Genomic DNA, 21,009 nt, shown 5'->3' with positions numbered 1-21,009 from the left:
AAAAGGGATGTTGTACCATCGTCAAATTCGCAATGGAGAAAACAAGGTAGCAAAAACATATTTACAATGCTCGGCCATACCTCTTGCAAAAGGTAGAAAAAAGAGGACGTGACAACAGACCCTATTTTTCCAAAATTAAAATCACAAGAAGAAGAATAAAGAGACAAAAAGACTGACCGTATACGTCTATACGGAGTTGTTAGACTCGGCTCGCATTTGCGATGCGTGTATGCCTCAACGTCTATACGTCGGTCTTTTGCCTCGGCAAACCCGATTAGCCAGCGCTAACTGGCCCGTGACTGCTTCCTCGGCTCTATGTAGCCTAACAGCAGCCTAATTAAGCCGCACAACTAATTTACACGCTAGCCGTGTGGTACTATTAAGAGACAGCGAACCGCGCGCACGCAGCCTAATTAAGCGACCAAGGGGCGCACGCTGGACGGCCCACCGGCCGAAAATTACAAACCCATACGCGGCCCGCGACGTTGCTCTCTCGTAGTCATAGCCTCATAGTAGATGGATCCCGAGTTGACAGCGCTAGCAATTTGGTAGAGTACAACCTACGTAGTACGTAGCATGGGCGATTCCTAAACGGCGCCCGTTGCGCCGGTTACAGGCAACCGCGCAAACGGGCGCACACCCCCCCACCTCTCTCATCGGGCTATATGGGCCGGCCTTCTAACCAATTTTTCTGTTTAATTTTCCAAAAAAGGTGTGGTCGCAGGATTCGAACGGCAGACCTACTCGATTGAAGGACATCGCAGTAACCACTAGGAAAGCTACCGCTTTGTGCCTATTACTTCGTTTCTCCCCTGGGTTCCCAGCCGGTTTTACTTTTTTTTATCTGGTCTTTTTTGGACCGTTTTATTTGTTTTTCTTTTTCGTTTTTTACTTTAGTTTTCTTTACTTTTTTATTTTCTCAAAAGGCATGAACTTTTTTCAAATTCGATGAATTTCTGTGGTTTTGATGAACGTTTTTCAAATTTGATGAACTTTTTTTCAAACTCGATGAACTTTTTTTGAAAATTCAGATTTTTTTTCAATTTTGATGAACTTTTTCCAAATTCAATTTTGTTCAAATTAGATGAACTTCTTTTTCAAATTCGGTGAACTTTTTTCCAATTTTGATGAACGTTTTCTAAATTCGATGAACTTTTTTAAAACTAGATGAACTATTGTCAAGTCGACGAACTTTTTTTGAAAATTCATGAACTTTTTTTTAATTTTGATGAACATTTTCCAAATTCGATGAACTTTTTTTCAAATTAGATGAACGTTTTCCAAATTTGACGATTTTTTTTCAAACTTGGTGAACTATTTTCAAGTCGATGATTTTTTTTTGAAAATTCATGAACTTTTTTTTTCAATTTTGATGAACATTTTCCAAATTCCATGAACTTTTTTTCAAATTTGATGATTTTTTTTTTCAAACTCGATGAACTATTTTCAAGTCGATGAACTTTTTTTGAAAATTCATGAACTTTTTTTTCAATTTTGATGAACGTTTTCCAAATTCCATGAACTTTTTTTCAAATTCAATGTACTATTTCAAATTTTATGATACTTTTTGGAAATCCATTACAAAATTCAAATTTGATGAACGTTTCTCAAATTTGGCGAACTTTTAAAATATTTGATGATTTTTCTTTTCAAAGCCCACGAACATTCTTTCATATTTGATGAACTTTTTTTTGAAAATTGATGAAACTTTTCAGGTTTGTGAACTTATTTCCAAATCCATGAACTTTTACAAATTCACATTTTTTCCAAATAATTCAAAAATAATTAAGCGATACAGTAGATTGTTCGGTGCTATTAAATAGCGTGGCGTCAGTGTTTATTACGCATTTGTCGCTGATGCAAATCACTAATGATAGGTAGCTCGAGTGGCTAGTGGGACACACGGCGACCTTGATGTGCATGAGTTCTTGACCTGTAGAGGTGTTTTTTGCGGTTTTTGCGTTCGCTGTCTGCCGTTTTTGTGGGCCGGCCCAACTAAGCGGCGTAGCGAGCGCCAGGGAGGAGTTCGGGCGCCTGAAGCGCCCGATAGGAGCTCCCCGTAGCATGCACTCCTAAAAAAAACGTACGTAGCATGCGAGTAGTATTATATTCCCCATTTGCACTTGAAATGAATATTCCGAGCTATGATGTGGTAGCTAGCTCGGTAGGATCAATCGTGCAATTTTGAGATGGCCTGGCAAGTCCCTGCATGCGCTTCTGTGTCAGCCTACCGTCCTTCATGAATAAGTTGCACGCCTTGTGCTGGTCTTACTTGCGAACATGGAAATGGGCCTAGATTTCTTGTAGGTTGTATTGCAATCCTGACCAGGGGCTAGCTGAATTGTGATGTACTCCCTTCGTTCCTAATTATTTGTCTTTTTAGAAATTTCAAATGAACTACCACATACGGATGTATATAGACATATTTTAGAGTGTAGATTCACTCATTTTGCTTCGTATGTAGTCACTTGTTGAAATCTTTAGAAAGACAAATATTTAGAAACGAAGGGAGTAGTTTTTAGAAAAGAGGCTGGCGCCATGCTTTAAATTAATGAAGCCCTTACAACCAATGGTACAACTCAACAAAACAAAACAAAAACTCAAGCAAGATACAGCGGTGCCCAGGAGCAGCAACAAAGCTATAAAAAGACAAGCAATTGGAGCCCTCAAACATGATCGGAGGACCAACCCTGCAAAGGAAGCCAACCCGAGAAGAAGACCAGCCGGTGAGGATGCTATGCCATTGCCATCGCCCGGGCATCTGGCAGAACGACGTCATCTTGTTTCATCATCGCCAATAGGAGCTCTAAGCTCCTCGCCCTGGCTCGAAGGGCGCCGCACCATTCGAACGATGGAGTGCTCACCACCCTAGAGCGCAAATGGAAGCTAGCGCCAAGACAACAGAGGCAGGCCTTCAAGCATAGCCACCTCGCCGAACCTAGCTCCTGAAGAGTGCACCGTCCTTGAAGCATGGACCGACACACGACGAGAACAAACTTTCATCACAGAACACACCTCAACGGCCAGCAAGATGGGACCTTGCCCACGAGATGAAGTCTCCAAGGAGGAAATGCCGCCACAACGCCGCCACCGCCCAGTCTGGAACATGCCACACCAAGTGTTTTCAACTAAATCCCATGGTGGATGGAGGTCACCCACCCACGATGACATCTCCAAGGAGGTAACGACACACGGGAGTATCGCTATTTCCGGCCCCGACACTGTTGGGCAGAGCTTTCGCTCGGGACACAACCAGGTCCCGCAGGCACGGCCGACCAAGGTAAGATGCAAACAACACCTAGACCAGGCGGGGTGGCAGTGAAGAACACACTCGCATGACAGATGCCCCCGAGTGATCCACCTCGCCGCCCAAGTGGCTAAGGCGACACACGAGCACCTGCGCAGCGACACCCGTCGAAAAGGTCTCACCATGCCCATCGCTCGGAGCCACCGCTCCGGCGACCAAGGGGATTCACCCTCACTCACCACCCACATGGAGATGGGTCGCAAGCACGCAGCCGGCCGCCCTAATGCCGCATTGACACAAATCTGCCACCCACTGGACTCCAAAGCTTGCACCTTGCACCCGCACGGAGACGAACCATAGATCTGGGTTACCGGGCACCCATTAGAAGCAACCCAAGGGGCCACCGACGAGGGGCGCGCCATGCCAAAGGATGGCACCAAATCGGGTCAGGAGCTCGCTGGATCTGGCGTATCAAGCCTCCAGCGGCGGACGGGTACTCCCTCCACGGCCACCAGCCACCCAGGACAGTTGCGCCACCAGGACTCGAAGGAAGCAGCCCACCTCACCCACACGCCCGCTGAGGGACGCGCCACCACCAAGCAGGCCATGGACAGCTAAGACAGGGTAGTCCGCAGGGGCGATATTCGGTCCTTGATGCCATGGGAGAGAGAGGAAGCACTCTCGGGAAGCAGGGGGAGAAGGAGGCGGAAGTATTGTTATTTAGGGCATGAAGACCAGACGAACCCAAGAATGAGTATAGAAATACTAGATATGAAAAACCCACTGGCGACACATAGGTTCGTGAAACACTTCATTTCTGAGTTGAATACAATCAATGTGTTGTCCAGTGCATCGTCGAACAGGTCATCTGTAGGCTTGGCTGCTCAATCGAGCTCAGCCTGGAAGCCACTCCCGCTTGGGCTGATGAAAATCAACATAGATGCTGGGCTGTTCAATACTGGAGTAGGAGCATCGGCAGCAGTATGCAGAAACCATGTTGGCTTGTACTTGGGCTCTTCGACATTATTTATTCCAAGAGTTACCGATCTGGTAGTCTTGGAGGCCATAGCCTTCTGTGAGTCACCAGCACTTGCAGAGGACCTTTCTCTTCAGAACTTCGTGGTGGCGTGTGATTGCAAACCAGTGATAGATGACATAGATGATGGAAAGGGGGAGTTTATTTCGCAGTAATTAGAGAAATTTCACTTTGCATATCCAATTTAATAGGTGTAGTTTTAGTTTTGAAAATAAAGCATCGAATGTTGATGCACACAATCCTGCCAAACACTCCCTTTTGCTCGACAGGTCATAACTTGTGGCTGATTAACCCGCATGACCCAGCTTGTATCCCTCTCATTGTCCAAATAGATCAATAAAGTGTTGGCACCCCTTGCAAAAAAATGAAGAGAAAAGTATGTTTTTGATCCCTTAAGTTTCCAAAAGTATAGACTTGGTCCCTCAAGTTTTTTTGGTATATATTTGGTCCTTCAAGTCTAAAAAATGGATAAGTTTGGTCCAAATTCAGATTTTGAGCACGTTGACCAGGGTTTGACCGATGAACAGTAATTTTTTTTTAAAAATAGCAAACAAATTCAGAAAAATTTAATTTTTTGTGACAACCAACATGCTTGGGTGCGCTTGGTGCATGTGAATTTTTGTGGTCAAATAATATCCGAGGAGCTGTAGTAAAAAAATGCTTTTTTAGCCAAAATTAGTTTCTTTTTGCCACGAGATCCTCGGATGTCGAAACACACACAAATTTTCAGGCACCAAAGCATCTAGATTGCCACAAAATTTTAGTGTTTTTTTTTGCTATTTTTTTGAATTTAGTGTTCACCAGTTAAATCCCCGGTCAAACGTGGTCAAACCCGGTCAGCGTGCTTAAAATCTGATTTTGGACCAAACTTATCCCTTTTTGAAACTGGAAGGACCAAGTGTATACCAAAAGAAGCCTATACATTTTAGGAATTGAAGGGACAAAAACATAGTTTTCTAAAAAATGAAGCAACCTGATCCTCGTGCGCCAGCCGGCTAACGGGCGGGCCCACTAGGCAGCAGGAGAGAGCCAGCCACCCCAGCAATAGTGACCTGCCACGTAGCCGGGCCCATGAAACCGCCCCGCAACCGCGGCTGAACCGCCGCCACGTCACGGCGCGTTGCATGCACACAATCGCACGGAGCGCGAAAAAGCCGCGGTCGCCGACGTCCTCGCCGCGTGGAGCCCGCCCAAGAGAAGAACGCATACGCATACACACCTGGCCGGCGCTGGCGATGGTCGTCGGGTGACGCCACCCCACCTTCCTCCCTTTTAATTTATATGTCCAGCCTCGCTCCCGTTGCTCGTCACACCACGGACGCAAGCTGCACACACCACAGCGGCACGCACCGATCGATCAGCGTCGAGGTCGAGATGTACCAGGCGATCCCGTACAGCGCCGGGCGGCTGCCGGCGTGGCCGCGGCGGTCCGAGCCTGCCGAGGTCGTCGGCGCGGCCGGTCAGGAGAGCAGGCGGGCAGGCGACGGCGGGGAGGCGGTGAGGAGGGCGGTGGCGGAGAGCCCGGTGCTGGTGGTGGGGAGGCGCGGGTGCTGCCTCAGCCACGTGGTGGAGCGGCTGCTGCAGGGGCTCGGGGTGAACCCCGCCGTGCACGAGGTCGCCGACGAGGCTGAGCTCGCCGCGGCGGTGACTGGAGACGCCGGCGACGAGGCCGTCGTGGCGCTGCCGGCCGTTTTCGTGGGCGGGAGGCTCCTCGGCGGGCTCGACCGGCTCATGGCCGTTCACATCTCCGGCGAGCTCGTGCCCATACTCAAGGACGCTGGCGCGCTCTGGCTCTGAGACATTTTGATTAGGAGTTAGTACAGCCAGTAATCTCTTCTCCTTCTCATTTCTTCTTTTGACTCGTGAGGTCATGTGAATTACTGCTGCTCGACCTTCCTCTCTGCTTGGGATCAATCAGTAATGGTGATGATAGTTAGCTAGACGATGATAGTTTTAAATTCTTTTTAAGTGAATTTAGTTTCGACCACACACGCCTGTAAATAGATCGATGAGTGAAGATGGATGTACTCTACTGGAGTATTTAGCACTCCATGTAAATGATGCTCGTTCCCTTCTGTACAGCAGCTAGCTTTGCATGGTTCTCTGGATGACAATCAATCAATCTGTTCTGTTTTTGCCATGTTTTCATGAAACGGCACTGTGTCGGATATTCTGATTGTGTTGAGAAGAGAAACCTCCTCCCAAAAATTAGCTGAACAATTTCTCTTCTGTTTAGCTAATCCACGAGGCAAATCTCTTGCCTTTGTTTTGAAAAAACAACAACCGAGTTCATCATGACAACTTGAGCCCAGGCAAAGTAAACGTTTAACATGGAAATCTCACAGCAGCACCGCTGTCTGTTTTCCCGAGGCACTAACCTGGTTGCTGCGAGACGCCGACCTACGGCTTCAACATTGATTCCCCTGACATGCGCTCTTGAGGGCACTGCGTCTGCGTGGCACCAACCCATTGACTGAAACAAGATGGAGCACTAGTACGAATATGAAATGAGCGTTGACTATCTCCATACGTACGTTGAATAACTACCCATTGCTCATGCATGCTCAAATGCCATTCAGCTAAAAAAGGATTACTGCAGTTAGCACGTCAAGCTCATCGCAACTTGCACGGATTCAGATGAGCTCAGCAGGGTGCCGAGTCTTGTCTTAAACATAGGTATGACAAATGGAGGTCTGATCAAAGCATAGATGCGTAAAATGAAAGAAACCTTGACTAATTGTGCATTGCTGACGCTGAATGCTTCGCGTTCCGATAATGGGAATTCCACCTTTTCTTCTACCGGGAAAACGACGTGAGATAATGCTCTCGAGAGAATGCCCTCGAGGTAAAAAAAAAGAGAGATAGTACGCTACTGAATGAGCTGGTGAAGTTGACACGTCACGCTCAGACACAATTCGCCAGATCCAGATGAGCTCAGCGAGTCGAGAAGCACGAGGGCGTGAGCCAACGGTGGTTGAATTGAAAGGAGAAAGTGACGGCGAAAAAGATCAAACAGAAATGGTCAAGAATTTCCAGAAATCCCTTGTGCGCGCGAGTCTATGACCAGTGAAACGTGCGAGGGGAAGCCGTCTGATGACGCTCAAGGGCTGAAAAATGCACGCATGGCTTCAACATTCAGTCCAGTTGATTCTGGTCGTAAAGTACTCCCTCCGTCCGAAAATACTTGTCGGAAAAATGGATAAAAATAGATGTATCTAGAACTAAAATACATCTAGATACATTCATTTCTCCGACAAGTATTTCCGGACGGAGGGAGTAGATCTTAATTTTTTTCCCTTAAATCCCGTCGTACTTGAATCGAATTGTTTTTCGTGAAATTCCTGTAAAGTTCTCGTGGATTTCCTGACCGCCAAGTTAATTTCACCCCCTGAATTCCGCCTGGAGGCGTGGTAATATTGATAAGGAGATGGCATGACGCCTCCCAGAATTCAGATGCACAATCAACCAGGAGACGTGATCATCGTCACAAATCAAAAGCGTGTAGAAGTAATCAGATGATGACGACTCCGACAGCGCCTTGTACCGCCTGCCTACGTGGGGCGACAAAGGCCACGGTACGACGATTGATCTGAGAGTGGGATAAACATCTGGAAGATCAGATCACTTGCTGACATCAGCGATGTTTGAACAAGTAGTCAGCTTAAGTGGTTGGATTACAGATACTTACTTACGCTGCAGGCAATGGCTTGCCGAGACAGACTCCTGGATAGTCCATGTCACACCTTTGCGCATGTGGTGATGAAAATATGTCATGGATCACTGCCAACGGCCTCCAGGCTCCAGCCCACCCTAGTGGAAGGAAGATTTTGACTAATTAGGACTTGGTCTTTGCTAAGCAAAAATATGCAGTAAGAGAAACGAAACATTTCTGTTTGTGCATCACAGTAAAGCCTAGGTTGAACGGTTTATTTGGTTACTAGTACGTACTAGATATCAAGCTATTGGTCATGTTTCGAATATCCTGTTCACACATATCATCGCCTTCTACCTGAACCTGAGCTCCTTCCTCATCTGCTCAACCTGCAGGTCCCCCCCGCGAGAACCTCGGATATATTTCCGTCATCATCATAGAAGGCCATCTTGACCTTGATCTCTTGTTTCCTCTATGCTTTTGAGTTTTGTCCAATAGTACACTCCCCTGGAACATCCATAAAAACACACAGTTACCACATTTGTATTGTAAGTTTCATTCAGAATTTCAGATAGTACAGTGCGTCTATGGCAGAGGCATACTCCAAGGGGCTTAAGATCATAAGCGAGAACCAGTTGTTGCCACTTTCCGAGACCGTGATCGACATTACAAGCCCAACGTTCCCCCAGGATAATGCAAGTGAAGAATGTCAGAAGTGCTCCCTGTTTTCTGCTTGGTATCATTGTGCACTCTAAGCCGTCCGTAAACATAAAATACCTATCTTGGTTTACACAACGCAATCAGACCTGGAAACAGTGTGCATAAGCTTGAGCCAGATCGCAGCATGAACGATATATACAGTTGTTATACTTACTGCACTTACCGTACAATTTTCATTCCATCATAACTTATTGCCTTGAAACATCATATGCATTTTACGAAAGGAAGAAGTACAGGTATGCCTAGCTCTCATCTAGATGTGAATTAATTAAGTCTCATCTAAGTGACATTACAATGGATAAAAGGAAAAAGAACAAGAAAAAATATGCACTAATCTTCACGTAGAATCAAATAGCATAGGGGTTATATGAGAATTTGTTAATTCTCATCAAGGTGCGAATTAGCAAATCTGAAGAAGAAAAACACACAAAAACAGAGGAATAACCTCAAGGGTTGTCGATCCGAGAAACATGACTTCATAGTACTTGTGAAAAATGAAAAAACACAATCCAGAAGGAGATAACATTTTACTTCCTACTTCCTATAAAAGAAACAGGCAAAGATAAATATTTGACATTGGTGGACAGCAAGTTGCATACTATATTATCTAACCCCATATTATGACTAAAAGAGCGAAATCAATAATTGTTACAGGAAAGGAAACAGAACAATGGCTGGCTTTATTCATACAGCTAAACTTTCTCATCAGAGGGCTAGTGATATGGAGTATTGTTCAAAGCAAAAGAAGGGCATGCACCCAGACACCAACATGAAAAATAACTCAAGTGCATTTATACAACAGAACAGACCAACACACAGCTTCAAAACTACAAGATTTGGCATAGACCCAACGAACTCAAGACAAGCATCTCATGTCCATTCCTCAAAACAGGGAGTGTAAGGTAGACCTACCGGGAAATCTCCAGAAGCGCAAATAACATGCACTTTTTTGTTATTCATATCGTATGACAATGTCTTCTCCTTTCCGTCAGTAAGGAAAATCAAATCACAATCTGGATGAATTGCAAACATCCAGTAGACCTCATTTTCTTTGCGACAATCCCTTCCAAACAGTTCAAGGCAGCCAACAGTACACCTTAGGGTCCACTGTCCAGTATCATAGTTCTCAAGAGCCCAAACAGAGAGCTGGCAATCGTCCGTCCGCCAAGCATACAGGCATCCTTGGGACTGCCCAAAGGAAGGACCAAGATATATGTTTGTCATGGCAGGTGGCAATTTCATTTCCCGCCACACATTTCCCTCCATGTTCACTGTGACTATTGAAAGAAAGTTACAAAAATAAAGGATGGTGCCATTCAGAAAGAAGCACCGTGGATTATTAACATAAGCATCCAACTGGCACCGGATGGAAGTCCATCCTCTGGTTTCTGATGAGTAGATCCATGTCACCGGCAGGCCAATGCCAAATACGGGCACAAACACCACAAAGCGTGAAGGAACGGCTGGATCAGAACCCAAAAAGTAATGGCCTGTGATGGCACGGAAAAGGTCATCATCTGCCTGCTTCTGGTTGTGCAATTCTACAGGAGGAACAGGAGGCAACAAAGCCCACTGCTGAGTAGCAGGATTGCAGACGACATAATCGAATTGATCAGCCTCAGCCCCCCATCTGAAGCGCTCAACAGCCCTGCCTTTCGGAAACGAATTCCATCCGAGTAGCTTAGGATGGGGCGCTTTCCAGCATCTGCAGAGGAGAAGGCTGGTGCTGCATTGTTCGACCTCAAAGTGTCCGTATGTGCCGCGCAAGAAAGGGAGGCCGGGGTCGACCATGGGAGGGCCTTTCCCAGACAAATAGTTGTGGAAGCGCCAGCCGCGGTTGAAATGGAAGAAGCCCGAGAGCGTCTGCGGCGACCTCTTGCGGACGCCGTGGTCGGAGCAGAGGGCGAGCCATGGTCTGGACACGCACTTGAAGCGGCATAGCGACCGGTAGGGCACCCGCGACAGGATCTCCATGAGGACGCCCTCCGGGATGAACACCTGGGCCTGCTCGTGCTTCCTCTTCTTATTCTAAAAAAAATGCAGAGACGAATCGTTTATGCATTCCTCAAAACCCAATTCGTTTAGCAGTTCAATTTGAACTAATTGAACTGCCAAAACGTTTAGTATACATCTCCCTTTTTTTGCGGTGTTAATGAACATTCTGAAATTGAGAAGATGTACTAAACCGGTGTTAATGAACATTCTAAATTGAGAAAATGTACAAAACCAATTCGTTTAGGTTCTTGTTCCTAAATATACATCTTCCTTTTTTTAAGGCAAAAGTTTATAGTACATCTACCAGATCGATCATGGGAAAGAGGATGGGCGCGAACCTCAGACTCTACGGGAACAACGGCGAGGCCCGGCAGCGATGACGGCGGCAACAGAGAAGAACGAGATGGGTCCTCCTGGTCTTGGTCTCCGTCTCCGTGGGTGGACGCCGGTTCCTTGTGCCCGTGGTCTCCTCCATCTCCACCTTCTCCTACTCCTCCTCCTCCTCCTCCTGGCGGCATTGCCTCCGCCGGGTTAGCGCCCTCGCCTCGAACGTCGTCGTCGTCGCGTCGCCTAGGGTTTGGGAAGGGGAACGGGGTGTGGCGTCTTGTTGCCTGGTGCCGTCGTCAACAAAGCGTGGTCGTGGGCTGGCCCAGTTCAGCACCTCCCGTTACGAAAGCCCTAACGCTTAACGGTTTTTTTCCTTATGGTTTTCTCAGTTTTTGTTTTCAAAAAGAGAAGTATGTGGATATTTTGAAATAAATGAACGCTTACAAGATGCGTGATCATTTTTTTAAATTATAGGAACAATTTTAAATTCAGGAATGTTTTCTAAAATTCGTGAATATTTCCATGATTGGCCTCATCAACCAAAGCCAACATATTCATTAATATTTTCTAAGATTCATGATTTCTTGTGAGTTCATTAACAATTAGAAAAAGGGCTTAAAAGGCTTTGGCGGCAGCGAGGATGGGGCGGGGCGGGGCGCCGCCGACCATGGGTTGCAGCAGCAAGCAGTTCAACCGGTGCTGCATCAGGCAAATGGAAGGGAAGGCCGGAGGAAGAACAAAGCATAAGGGGACTCCAACGAAAATCCAGCGGTTCAGCCACATCGACCAAGTCCCAATAGTTTTCTAAGCCAACTTCAATATAGTCGGCCCCTTTGTTTGGTTATTACTACTAGTATATACATATACATATACATTGGTAAATGAAAAGAGGAGATTTGAAGTGTAAAAAAATGTTGTTAGTCAATCGTTTAAAAATAACTGTTTATCAATTTTCGAATACCCCTTTCACACATATCATCCCCTTCTCACTCAACTTGAGCTCCTTCCTCTTCCACTCAACCTGCACGAGAACCTCAGATTCGTTCCGGTCATCATCATCAGACAAGACCACCTTGGCCTTGATCCTTCTTTCCTCGACGCTTTTGTCCGACAGTACACTCCGCTGGAACATCATAAAAAGAACAGTTACAGTACTGGAGTACATTTGTGTTCTAAGCTTCATTCAGAATTTCGGCTACTGAAGTGCGCCGCAGAGACATATGCCAAAGGGCTTGTAATAATATCGTAAGCCATAAGCTTGTGCCAGATTACAATGCAATCCGACTTAGAAATAGTATGCATAAGCTTGAGCTAAATTACAATGCAATACGACAGAAATAGTATCCATAAACTTGTGCCAGATTAACAGCATGCATGAGTGACATATACAGCTGCTGTAATAACTCCAGTTGTCGTACAATTTTCATTCCAGCATAACTTATTGCCTTAAAACATCACACGCATCATAGCTGTATATGAACGACAGATACATCTGCTATAATAACTTGCACCTTCAAAGAATCCAAATACCTGGAGGTACCGAATGAAATAAGGCCAGAGGTGCCCGGACAAAGAATAGCATGTTTCTGACGCGAGACATGATGTGCAATGTAATTTGAAATGGAGAGAGTATATATTGTATCTACAAGACTTACTATCAGATCAATATAACATTTCACAAGTTTCGGCCTTTTGGACCGTGTTTTAGGTGGACAACTGGAGCCCAAGCTACTACATTCCATCATTTTCAGGAAGGGCCAGTTAAGTCAAGACTGTACATCCTCAGGTCTAACTCCCTACAAAATGCGACAAATATGAGCAGAGCATAAACTGTTTAATCATCTGATGTCTCTTCATCGTACAGCTCCCGGAGGCATCACCCAAGCAAGAGACTTCAGGCTGGACACAAGCCCATGCGCAAATCACTTGGAATCACAAGCTTCAATGGTACGTCCATGAGGGACAATTCACCCCCTTGAATCCAGTCATGGCTTCAACTTCAACACCAAAAGGTAAAAAAGGATAATGGAACTCGATTAGCCTCATCAAGGGGGCAATGGGCATACAACACGGTTTTGATGTGCCAAAAGGAACTACATGGACGGAAACAGAATCATTGTATTTTTAAGTTCAAGCCGTATAAGCACCGCGCTTCCCAAAAGGCCAAAACTAGTGGCTCTTTCACAAATCATATCAGGTTCTCACCACCATTTCATAAAACCACAGCAGCAACCTATTTGCTTTGAACAACAGAAGACATGACAGAATCCTCTCGGCATACTCAGCTAGATTTTGCATACCGGAGGAGTCACATTCAATTATCTCCTGCCCAAGTTGGGAGGAGGGACATTTCCAGTTTTCCATCAGTTAATCAAAACAGAGTGTCACTCACAAAGAAGATTTGATTTCGACATAGAAGTTGAGTCAATTATCTCTTTATTTGAAGTCATGTTCAGTTAATCTCTTACCCTAGTTGGAAAGAGGGGCATTTCATCAGTTCATCAAGACAGAGTGTCACTCACAAGAAGATTTGATTTCGACACAGAAGTTGAGTGTTAGGATGCTTACAACTCCATTATCTACACATTGAATTTCTTTTTGTCGATCACACAATGCAACGGACAAATGCGATCATGAACATGAAATACCTGACATGTTTACACCGCAAAACATCGGCGAAACTTAACATGTTACTTAAGCATTAACCCATGGAAGCCAAACATTCAGCACTGTATATCAGAGGCCTTCACCAGCCATCACAACTAAATACTCATACTTTTGAACTGGAATAAGCAATTCTTGCAAACCTGCTATGCAAATGCCTGGCAACAAGAACAAATCTCACTGCCGCGGCCTCCTGCGGAGCACGAACACATCGGATTCCTCGAAGGCATACTCCGGGTCGAGGTGCTCCCGGGGCACCTTCTCGATCACGGGGAAGGCGGCGGGCACGGCGTCCCAGAAGGCCTGGTGCGCCTCGGGGGACCGGATCTGGTACCCGAGGAGCACCACGCCGCGCTCGGCGTCGGCGAGCGCGTCCATGGCCGCGACGAGGTGGGGCACGGACTCCTGGACGTAGACGACGTCGGCGGCGACGACGAGGTCGTAGCGGCGCGGGGCGGCGAGCTGGGCGAGGTGCGCGGGGCAGTTCCAATGGAGCTGGGCGAGGCGGGGCGCGCGCGGGAGGTGGCGGCGGTTGCGGCGGAGGTTCCGGCGGAGGGCCGGGAGGACGGCGGCGGTGTCGGTGAGCACGAGGTCGGCGAGGCCGAGGCGGGAGAGCCCCATGCCGGCGGGCCCGCACCCGGCGCCGAGCTCGATGGCGCGGGCGCCCGCGAAGCGGAGCGCGTCGGCGAAGGGCAGCGCCGCGTCGCCGAGGCAGCGCTCGGCGAACTTGACGAGGACGAGCGACGAGTTCCAGACCGAGGTGCCCACCTCGAAGGAGTCGTTGTCCTGCTCGAAGCTCAGCACCGCGCCGCCCACCGGCAGCTCCACCACCGGAGACGCCGTGAACCGCATCGCCGCCGCCGCCGCCGCCCGTCAAGCCAGCCACGGAAGGGTTTTGCCTCTGTTCTCTCTGCTCTGCGGAACTGTCCTGAAATCGTAGAAGCTTAAAGGCCCTCGTGAAACTGTATAATTATAAATGTGGCCCCGCGAATTTACATAGAAACCCTCGGCGAGCACACATTTGTTCTTATGAAGAGTATTAGGGGTTGAACTGCAAAAATCAATCCCTCCCCTCTGCTCCGCTGCTCCCCCGATGGATCCCAAGGCGGCGGCGAGGTCGAAGCGCTCGCACACGGTGCACGGCCGCCGGACCCACCAGACCCCCGCGGCGGCCGCGGCGCACAAGCAGAAGCGCGCGGCCGCCGCCGGCGGAGGCGGCGGCGGCTCCTCCTCTTCCTCCGCCCCTCGCAGCCGCAACCTCCCCTCCAACTGGGACCGCTTCGAGGAAGAACCCGAGGCCGACGACGCCGCGGAATGGGCCGGCGAGGTGGCGCCGCGCAGCAAGGGCGCTGACTTCGCCTTCCTGCTCGAGCAGGCGCGGGCCCAGCCCCTCGAGGAGCGGGGCCTCGGCGCGGCCAGCCGGCTCGCCTCCCAGGACTCCCCATTTGGTGAGCTCTCGACTCCAGCTTCGGCTGCCGCTTCTGATTTCAGCATGTTTTGCCGCTGTTTGTTCATTGAGCAAGCTTATTCAGTTCGTCGCTTCGACCATGCCTAGGTCAATTGGGCGATCATTGCGATCCTTCCTCTAAATACGCCTAGATTTGTAGTGTGAGAACTTGGTAAAGTAAGGAATGCTTTGTTAATTTGTTCATATTCATGTTAACGGCAGCGCCAAGTTAGAATCGAGTATATCAAACATCACAAGGCATCCTCTGCATTTCAGTAGTAACTACTGTGCTCTTGTTAGGACTGGGATTAAGAAGATGCCCGGCAGATTGATTATGTGCAGTGTTGAAAATTCCAACGATATCGTGCCTTCTATTCACCCTCTGTTTCATAGTTTTTCTGTAAAAATTGAGTGTGGATTATGTTATTTACCTCCCTCTGTTCATTGTCAAGCTTATTCAGTTCGTCGCTTCAACCATGTTTAGGTCAACTATTAGGTGATCCGTGCTATGCTTGCTTCAAATATGACTTAATCTGTGCTGTCAACGCTAATGTAAGATATGTTCTGTTCCTAATCGTGTTAACACCGAGACTTAGAATCGAGTGCATCAAACATCACAAGGTATACTTTGCATTTCATCATTAGTTACTGTGTTATTATAAGGGCTGGAATTGAGCATATATCCCTTGATTGATTTGGACTCATATTAAAAATTCCCTACCACAATGAGTTAGCACATAATGTTGGCAAAATTGATATGTGGATTCTGTTTTTGTGCGCTGAACATAGCACCACATGTTCATTAGGATGTGGCCCATTGTTTATGAGACTGCTTTGATTCTAGTCTAGTGGTGCTAAGATTTTATTTTATGTTTCCTTTTCTAGATTTTATGCAGGCTTCTACATCTATGCTTGAGGCTAAAGGGGAAGGGATCATGTCCTGGTTTGAAGACGATAATTTCATATTAGAGGATGATTTAGCACCAGATTTTGAGGTAGTACATATCTGCTACTGTGCTATATCATGTTTGTGAAATGTATTGTTTTACGCAATTTATAACTTGCTTTGGTGCTTGTTTGGGTAGGTGATGTTTAGGTCCAATCCCTACCTTTTTTCTACACAAGCGTTGGGTTTGATGTTGTCTTAAAAAATGGTATAGATAATTTTCTGAGAGCAAATATTTAGTTTTAAAATGCATGGGATTCTGGCAGGAGTTGCCCTTGGTCCCTTCCTTGTCTGAGCATCTGTCGAAGTTTATGGAAGGAAAATGTGTTTGGATCAAATAGACAATATCAGCGTATTATATGGATTATTGAATAGAAAAGGATATGAAGTAATGTAGAGGTTTATTTGGATTGGTGGACTCTTGTGGTTTTTTACTTACGAAACTATTGCACCTTTTTGTTCAGAATTTGGTGGCTTCTTCACTCCAGGACCATCAGTTTTTCACATATTCATATGGGAGTATATTTTCTTCTAATTTCAGGTGCCTTTTCTCTCCATGGATCTCCATGCATTGGCCACCAAACTCTCAAAGATTAAGCTCTCCCAGAGACTTTTTATGGAAGAAGATCTACTACCCGAGGATATGGTACTATATTCTGTTCTATTGCTACCGTGTTCAGCTTCGCACATTTTATAAATATTGAATGTATTGAATCATGGAAGAGTACTAAGAGTCTAAGATTGCCTCCTTATAGTAAAAACAGTACTGCAATTTCTGTTTCCAGTTGCTAACTTTGTTTCATGTTGGTACTTTCCTTTCAGTTGGTAGTTTCCAGTTTTATAATAACCTCTGAGGTTAATTTTGACAAATGGCAATGAAGTAAATTAATTATGGTAGATTTTGGTATTAGGTGCAGTAAGTTTGCTGATAGATAGTTTATGAGAACATGTAATATTATGAGGTGTAAACGAATGGATTATCTGTTAGATTTTTTTTTGACTGGGAAATTATCTGTTAGATTTTGGAGAGGCCCATCTTATATTAAATGAAAATGGACGATAAAATCTAATCCAATCTGTATACGAAGAAACCTTCAATCGAAATTCATATTTCCTGACAAATACTACCATAAACATATGCATTTGGTATGCAAACCTTATCAATTGCTGCAATCTAAATGTTTAAGTGCACTTTCGCAACTCATGACTAGTAGTTGCCACCTCCTAGCTAGCCCGTCTGCCTCGTTATGCTACCATTTTCTCCGTTGATCTCCCAATTTTCTGCAACAAGGATAGGGTGCTTTAGCATCTGACCTTTTGGCTATTCTGGCCACTGCTTTCTGCTGCATTCACCATCATGGCAATTTCCTGCACTACATACTCTGTTGTTAATTGAAGCAATAAAATTTATATAAGCTTCCGTATTATTCTGATGATGTTAATTTCATTGGAGGAACACGTTTGTTCCCTTCATTGGAGCAGTACCCATCCATAATGATTATATAAGGTAATGAGTTTGAGTAGACATTTTATCCCTATTTCACTGTTTGACCGATTAAACCCTCCGCCCTTAATTTGTCTTCTTCATGGTGCATACAATATTAAAATAGATAAAGATAAAGCTGCTGTTGACCTGTTGGAGTGTTGGTGTTCATCTGAGCTATCAATATTGATGCATGTGTCTATAAGGTCCTAATTCCAGGAGCCAGGAGCCCAGGAGTTGTATGCATGTGCCTATTTTATAAATTGAGTTGGTGACATTAAGATCTTTTATGCTAAACATGCATGTATGCTTAAGCCTCTTTCAAATCCGTTCAGCTTGACTTGATATCCCTCTGTTCATGTGATTTCTTCTAGGCTGATTCATCTTGTTATTCCCTAGGCTGTTGCTTCTGAAGACGAAGATGATGAAATACTGATTCAACTGGGCACAACATTGGAGTCTGATGCTAAAGGCAGTTTGGTTCAACATAACTTCAGGGACATAAAGCCTGGGAAAGATGCTGTTAGTCCTGAGCATGCCAGCAACATTCATTCCGATGACCCAATGAAAACACATCATCAGTCGGAATGTTTTGCAGAAGAAGAAGCTACAACATCATTCAAAGTTATTCCTCGACCTATGCATTCAGACACTGAAGCCTACGCAGGAATCACAGGTGCTGTTCCAAATGCAGGCCACAGAGAACAGTCGAAGCTTGGGATGGTTGCTCCAGAGGAAGAGCTCGATATGCTTCTTAATTCACTCGATGGAACTCACCTTTCTAGCTCCAACTTAGATGAGTCGTTTGGAAGTAGTTCTGCTTTGGTAGGTATGAAGATCAACGAGTCAAATGAGAAAGTCACGTCTAGCAGCACAACGTCCAAATCGCCGGCACTTTCTCCTGTTGATGACGATCTAGATGCCTTGCTTTCAGAGACATCCTTGCCTGTGCAGAATAAAGGTTCTGCTGCATCAAGTTTATCTTCTCGACCAACTTTTGACTCCAAAAGCAACATTGACTTCAGATATGCCAAGCAAATAGATGTAACATCTATCGATGATTCGGTGGATGATTTGCTTGCCGACACCCCTTTCTGCCTGAGTGAGAAGAAACAAGCTACACCTGTACAGGGGGAACAGAACATCTCGAATGCCAACGCGCCTCCACCTTCTGGTTCCTCGAATGTATCAGCTGACTTTGATTCGTGGTTTGACTCACTGTAGAAGTAGAAGAAACACTTTCAATGGTGAAGAGGTGCGAGCTGGCTTCAGGCCTGCTGTGCTTTTGTTCAGTTCATGAAACTAAGTAGCAAACTTTTTTGGAAAGCTGTCTTCAGAAGCTCCCATATACCTGTCAATGTGGAGGTCCATGAAAATGCGGAAATGGATACCCATGCGCTTCACTCGCCGGCTTGTGTCAGTTCGGTGCTAGGCCTGTGTTATGTTGCACTATTGCCATACTGATCAGGAGTCCAGAAGGCTGACTGCTGTTAAACCTAGTTGTCGATATGTACCTTGGTGAAGTGTACTTGGTCACATCTTTGTAGTACGTTACATCCTTACTTCGTTGATTTTCCTAGGGAAACAGAGTAATGCAAACAGTTCAGTCTTCCTGTTTTGGTCCCCTGTATGTGCTTTTCTGTCCCCAAATTACATTTCTTCTGTGGAAATATCAATAGTAGCAAGTTTGCTGGGTTTGATCACTGATTTGTTTGTACCTTTCATCCTACATGTCATCCCTATTCAGCTCGAAGGGCTCAGGTGGATTGAAATAACTCAACTTCAAAGCCTGTAACAGTCGCGGCTTCTTACTATTGTTGTCCGATTCAGTAGTTGTTCCCCCATGTATGATCTGCAATCTGCTAAGGATCAACATATCACCACCTCAAGGACCAAGGCACTGCAATTCAGCCGATTCGTGGACTGCAAGGTGCCAGAAGTTCGCGGCGAAGGTACGGCATCCGAACCCCCTTCACCTCCCTCGCCATGGAGAAACCGCTGTGGTCCAAACAAAGCCTTTTCTTCTTGATGGTGGTATCTTCTGCTTGATCTGGAAAGAGAGGTGCGCTCGTCCGTGCAAAGGTTCCATTCATTTGATTGACATCACATGTCGTGTCTGCCCAGTTGTTTTGCCTTCATCATCACTCATTTTGTTGTGTCTGTCCAGGTTCGTGCTGAGCTGAAGCCTATCATCTATCTTTGACACCCTGCCCATGTCCCAATCCAGATATTATTATGATTTGTACACACACACGCACAATTTGGCCCTTGCATCGCCCCGAGGGCTATCCAGGAGCCAAGGGTGCACACATGCCGGTTGCTTTCACGGGGCCAACCGCGTGACAGCAGCACTCTTTGGTCTTTGCCCATCATCCATCCCATGGCTTCATCATCTCCGTGTCTGGATAAGACCCGCTTGGACGCGGCATTGCAGGTCAGTTCACCACGTACACAACGGAAAATCGCAGCCGATAAATAGTCAGGCATGCTTTTTTTTTTTCAGGTTTCTTTAAGCCCTGAACCATAGAACAATACTACTCCCTAATTATACTAAATCAGCATCAGCGACAATTAATATGGATCAGAGGGTGTAGTACATGTATACATTCATCAAAATGAAAAGAAAAGAAAGCAACAAAATCTATCCAATGCGTGCCTCTTCTATATTTCCTTTTTATTCTCTGCGCTTTTATATATGAAAACCGCAACCGACAAACCGGCATATCCATGTGGTATTTTTGCACTAAAGTGCTTTCTCTTGCAAAGAAAAAGGTTGCCTGGCATCGAAACAGGTAGTGGTACACAACAACAATGCATCACCACGACGACAGACGACGACGATGATGATGATATTGATGCCTGATCCTCCTATCCTAGCTAGCTTTTGTTCCACTCCAGCCAGCGTATAGAGGGAGAAGGGTCCATGTTCGTTTCCGGAATCAAGCAAGTTGTGATAGGCCAGCACAAGTCCATCCTGTCGGTTCGGCACAAGGGATGATAGAATAGGTTCATTCCCCTGGACTTGATGATGCTCGGAGAGCACCTCAGCCAGCCTAATTAATCGTAGTTAGCATCCAAAGCAGCCCAATTGTAGCTTATAAACAACAAAAGATGCATATTTTTGCTTAACAAAGACCAAGTCCAAAACCCTCCTCCCACTAGGCTGGGCTGGAAACCATTTCCATTTCCTGGTGATCCATGACGTATGTCCATGAGCACATGCGCAGGGGTGTGACATCAACTGGCCAGGAGCCGTTCGTCTTGGCAGGCCATTATTAAGTGAGTACGTACGTACATGTTAGTGTAATTAAGTAGTCCTCCTATCTCTAATTATTAAGAAGTAGTGCCATCCAACCACCGGGTAGCTACTTGTCAAACACGTTGATGTCAGGGTGCGATCCCCCGGATCTCCACCCCACGTCGTCCTACCGTGGCCTTCGTCGCGCCACGTAGGCGGGCGCGACAACGTTGCTGTCGGGGTCGTCGTCACAC

At 46.1% G+C, this 21,009-nt stretch overlaps 3 protein-coding genes across 11 annotated transcripts; 2 read left to right on the top strand and 1 right to left on the bottom strand.

Annotated features, from left to right (window-relative positions):
- Positions 1 to 5,529: 5,529 nt before the first annotated feature.
- LOC109771554 (monothiol glutaredoxin-S9) lies at positions 5,530 to 6,436 on the top strand. The gene has a single exon (XM_020330252.4). The coding sequence runs from the start codon at positions 5,565 to 5,567 to the stop codon at positions 6,078 to 6,080; it is 516 nt and encodes a 171-aa protein (XP_020185841.1). The 5' UTR covers positions 5,530 to 5,564; the 3' UTR covers positions 6,081 to 6,436.
- A 1,232-nt stretch (positions 6,437 to 7,668) lies between these two features.
- LOC109771553 (uncharacterized) lies at positions 7,669 to 14,566 on the bottom strand. Of its 9 annotated transcripts, none has more exons than XR_012187952.1 (7): positions 13,785 to 14,562; positions 10,989 to 12,100; positions 9,568 to 10,683; positions 8,538 to 8,741; positions 8,232 to 8,442; positions 7,972 to 8,093; positions 7,669 to 7,872 (listed from the first exon to the last, which is right to left on the bottom strand). XR_012187952.1 is itself a non-coding variant. In XM_020330223.4 (2 exons), the coding sequence occupies exon 1, from the start codon at positions 14,491 to 14,493 to the stop codon at positions 13,819 to 13,821; it is 675 nt and encodes a 224-aa protein (XP_020185812.1). In that variant the 5' UTR covers positions 14,494 to 14,566; the 3' UTR covers positions 11,778 to 12,100; positions 13,785 to 13,818. The 9 variants fall into 9 exon arrangements, 2 of the variants coding, with proteins under 2 accessions (XP_020185812.1, XP_020185811.1); XR_012187953.1 differs by having other exon boundaries at positions 8,293 to 8,442; XR_012187949.1 differs by lacking the exon at positions 8,538 to 8,741 and having other exon boundaries at positions 7,968 to 8,093.
- Positions 14,567 to 14,675: 109 nt separating this feature from the next.
- LOC109771531 (uncharacterized) lies at positions 14,676 to 19,220 on the top strand. Its single transcript, XM_020330221.4, has 4 exons — positions 14,676 to 15,089; positions 15,974 to 16,083; positions 16,576 to 16,680; positions 17,917 to 19,220. Exons 1-4 carry the CDS (start codon positions 14,735 to 14,737, stop codon positions 18,739 to 18,741), a joined length of 1,395 nt encoding a protein of 464 aa, XP_020185810.1. The 5' UTR covers positions 14,676 to 14,734; the 3' UTR covers positions 18,742 to 19,220.
- The last annotated feature ends 1,789 nt before the right edge of the window (positions 19,221 to 21,009 follow it).

Source organism: Aegilops tauschii, chromosome 1, assembly GCF_002575655.3.
Source record: "Aegilops tauschii subsp. strangulata cultivar AL8/78 chromosome 1, Aet v6.0, whole genome shotgun sequence".
Taxonomy (NCBI): Eukaryota; Viridiplantae; Streptophyta; class Magnoliopsida; order Poales; family Poaceae; genus Aegilops; species Aegilops tauschii.
Note: the sequence above shows the minus strand (reverse complement) of the source record. Positions and strands in the feature narration are given on the sequence as shown.

Coding starts and splice junctions, on each gene's coding strand:
- LOC109771554 (XM_020330252.4), top strand. CDS start 5,565: ATGTCCAGCCTCGCTCCCGTTGCTCGTCACACCACGGACGCAAGCTGC.
- LOC109771553 (XM_020330223.4), bottom strand. CDS start 14,493: ATGCGGTTCACGGCGTCTCCGGTGGTGGAGCTGCCGGTGGGCGGCGCG.
- LOC109771531 (XM_020330221.4), top strand. CDS start 14,735: ATGGATCCCAAGGCGGCGGCGAGGTCGAAGCGCTCGCACACGGTGCAC. Junction 15,090..15,973: donor CTCCCAGGACTCCCCATTTG/GTGAGCTCTCGA, acceptor TTCCTTTTCTAG/ATTTTATGCAGGCTTCTACA. Junction 16,084..16,575: donor ATTTAGCACCAGATTTTGAG/GTAGTACATATC, acceptor TTCTAATTTCAG/GTGCCTTTTCTCTCCATGGA.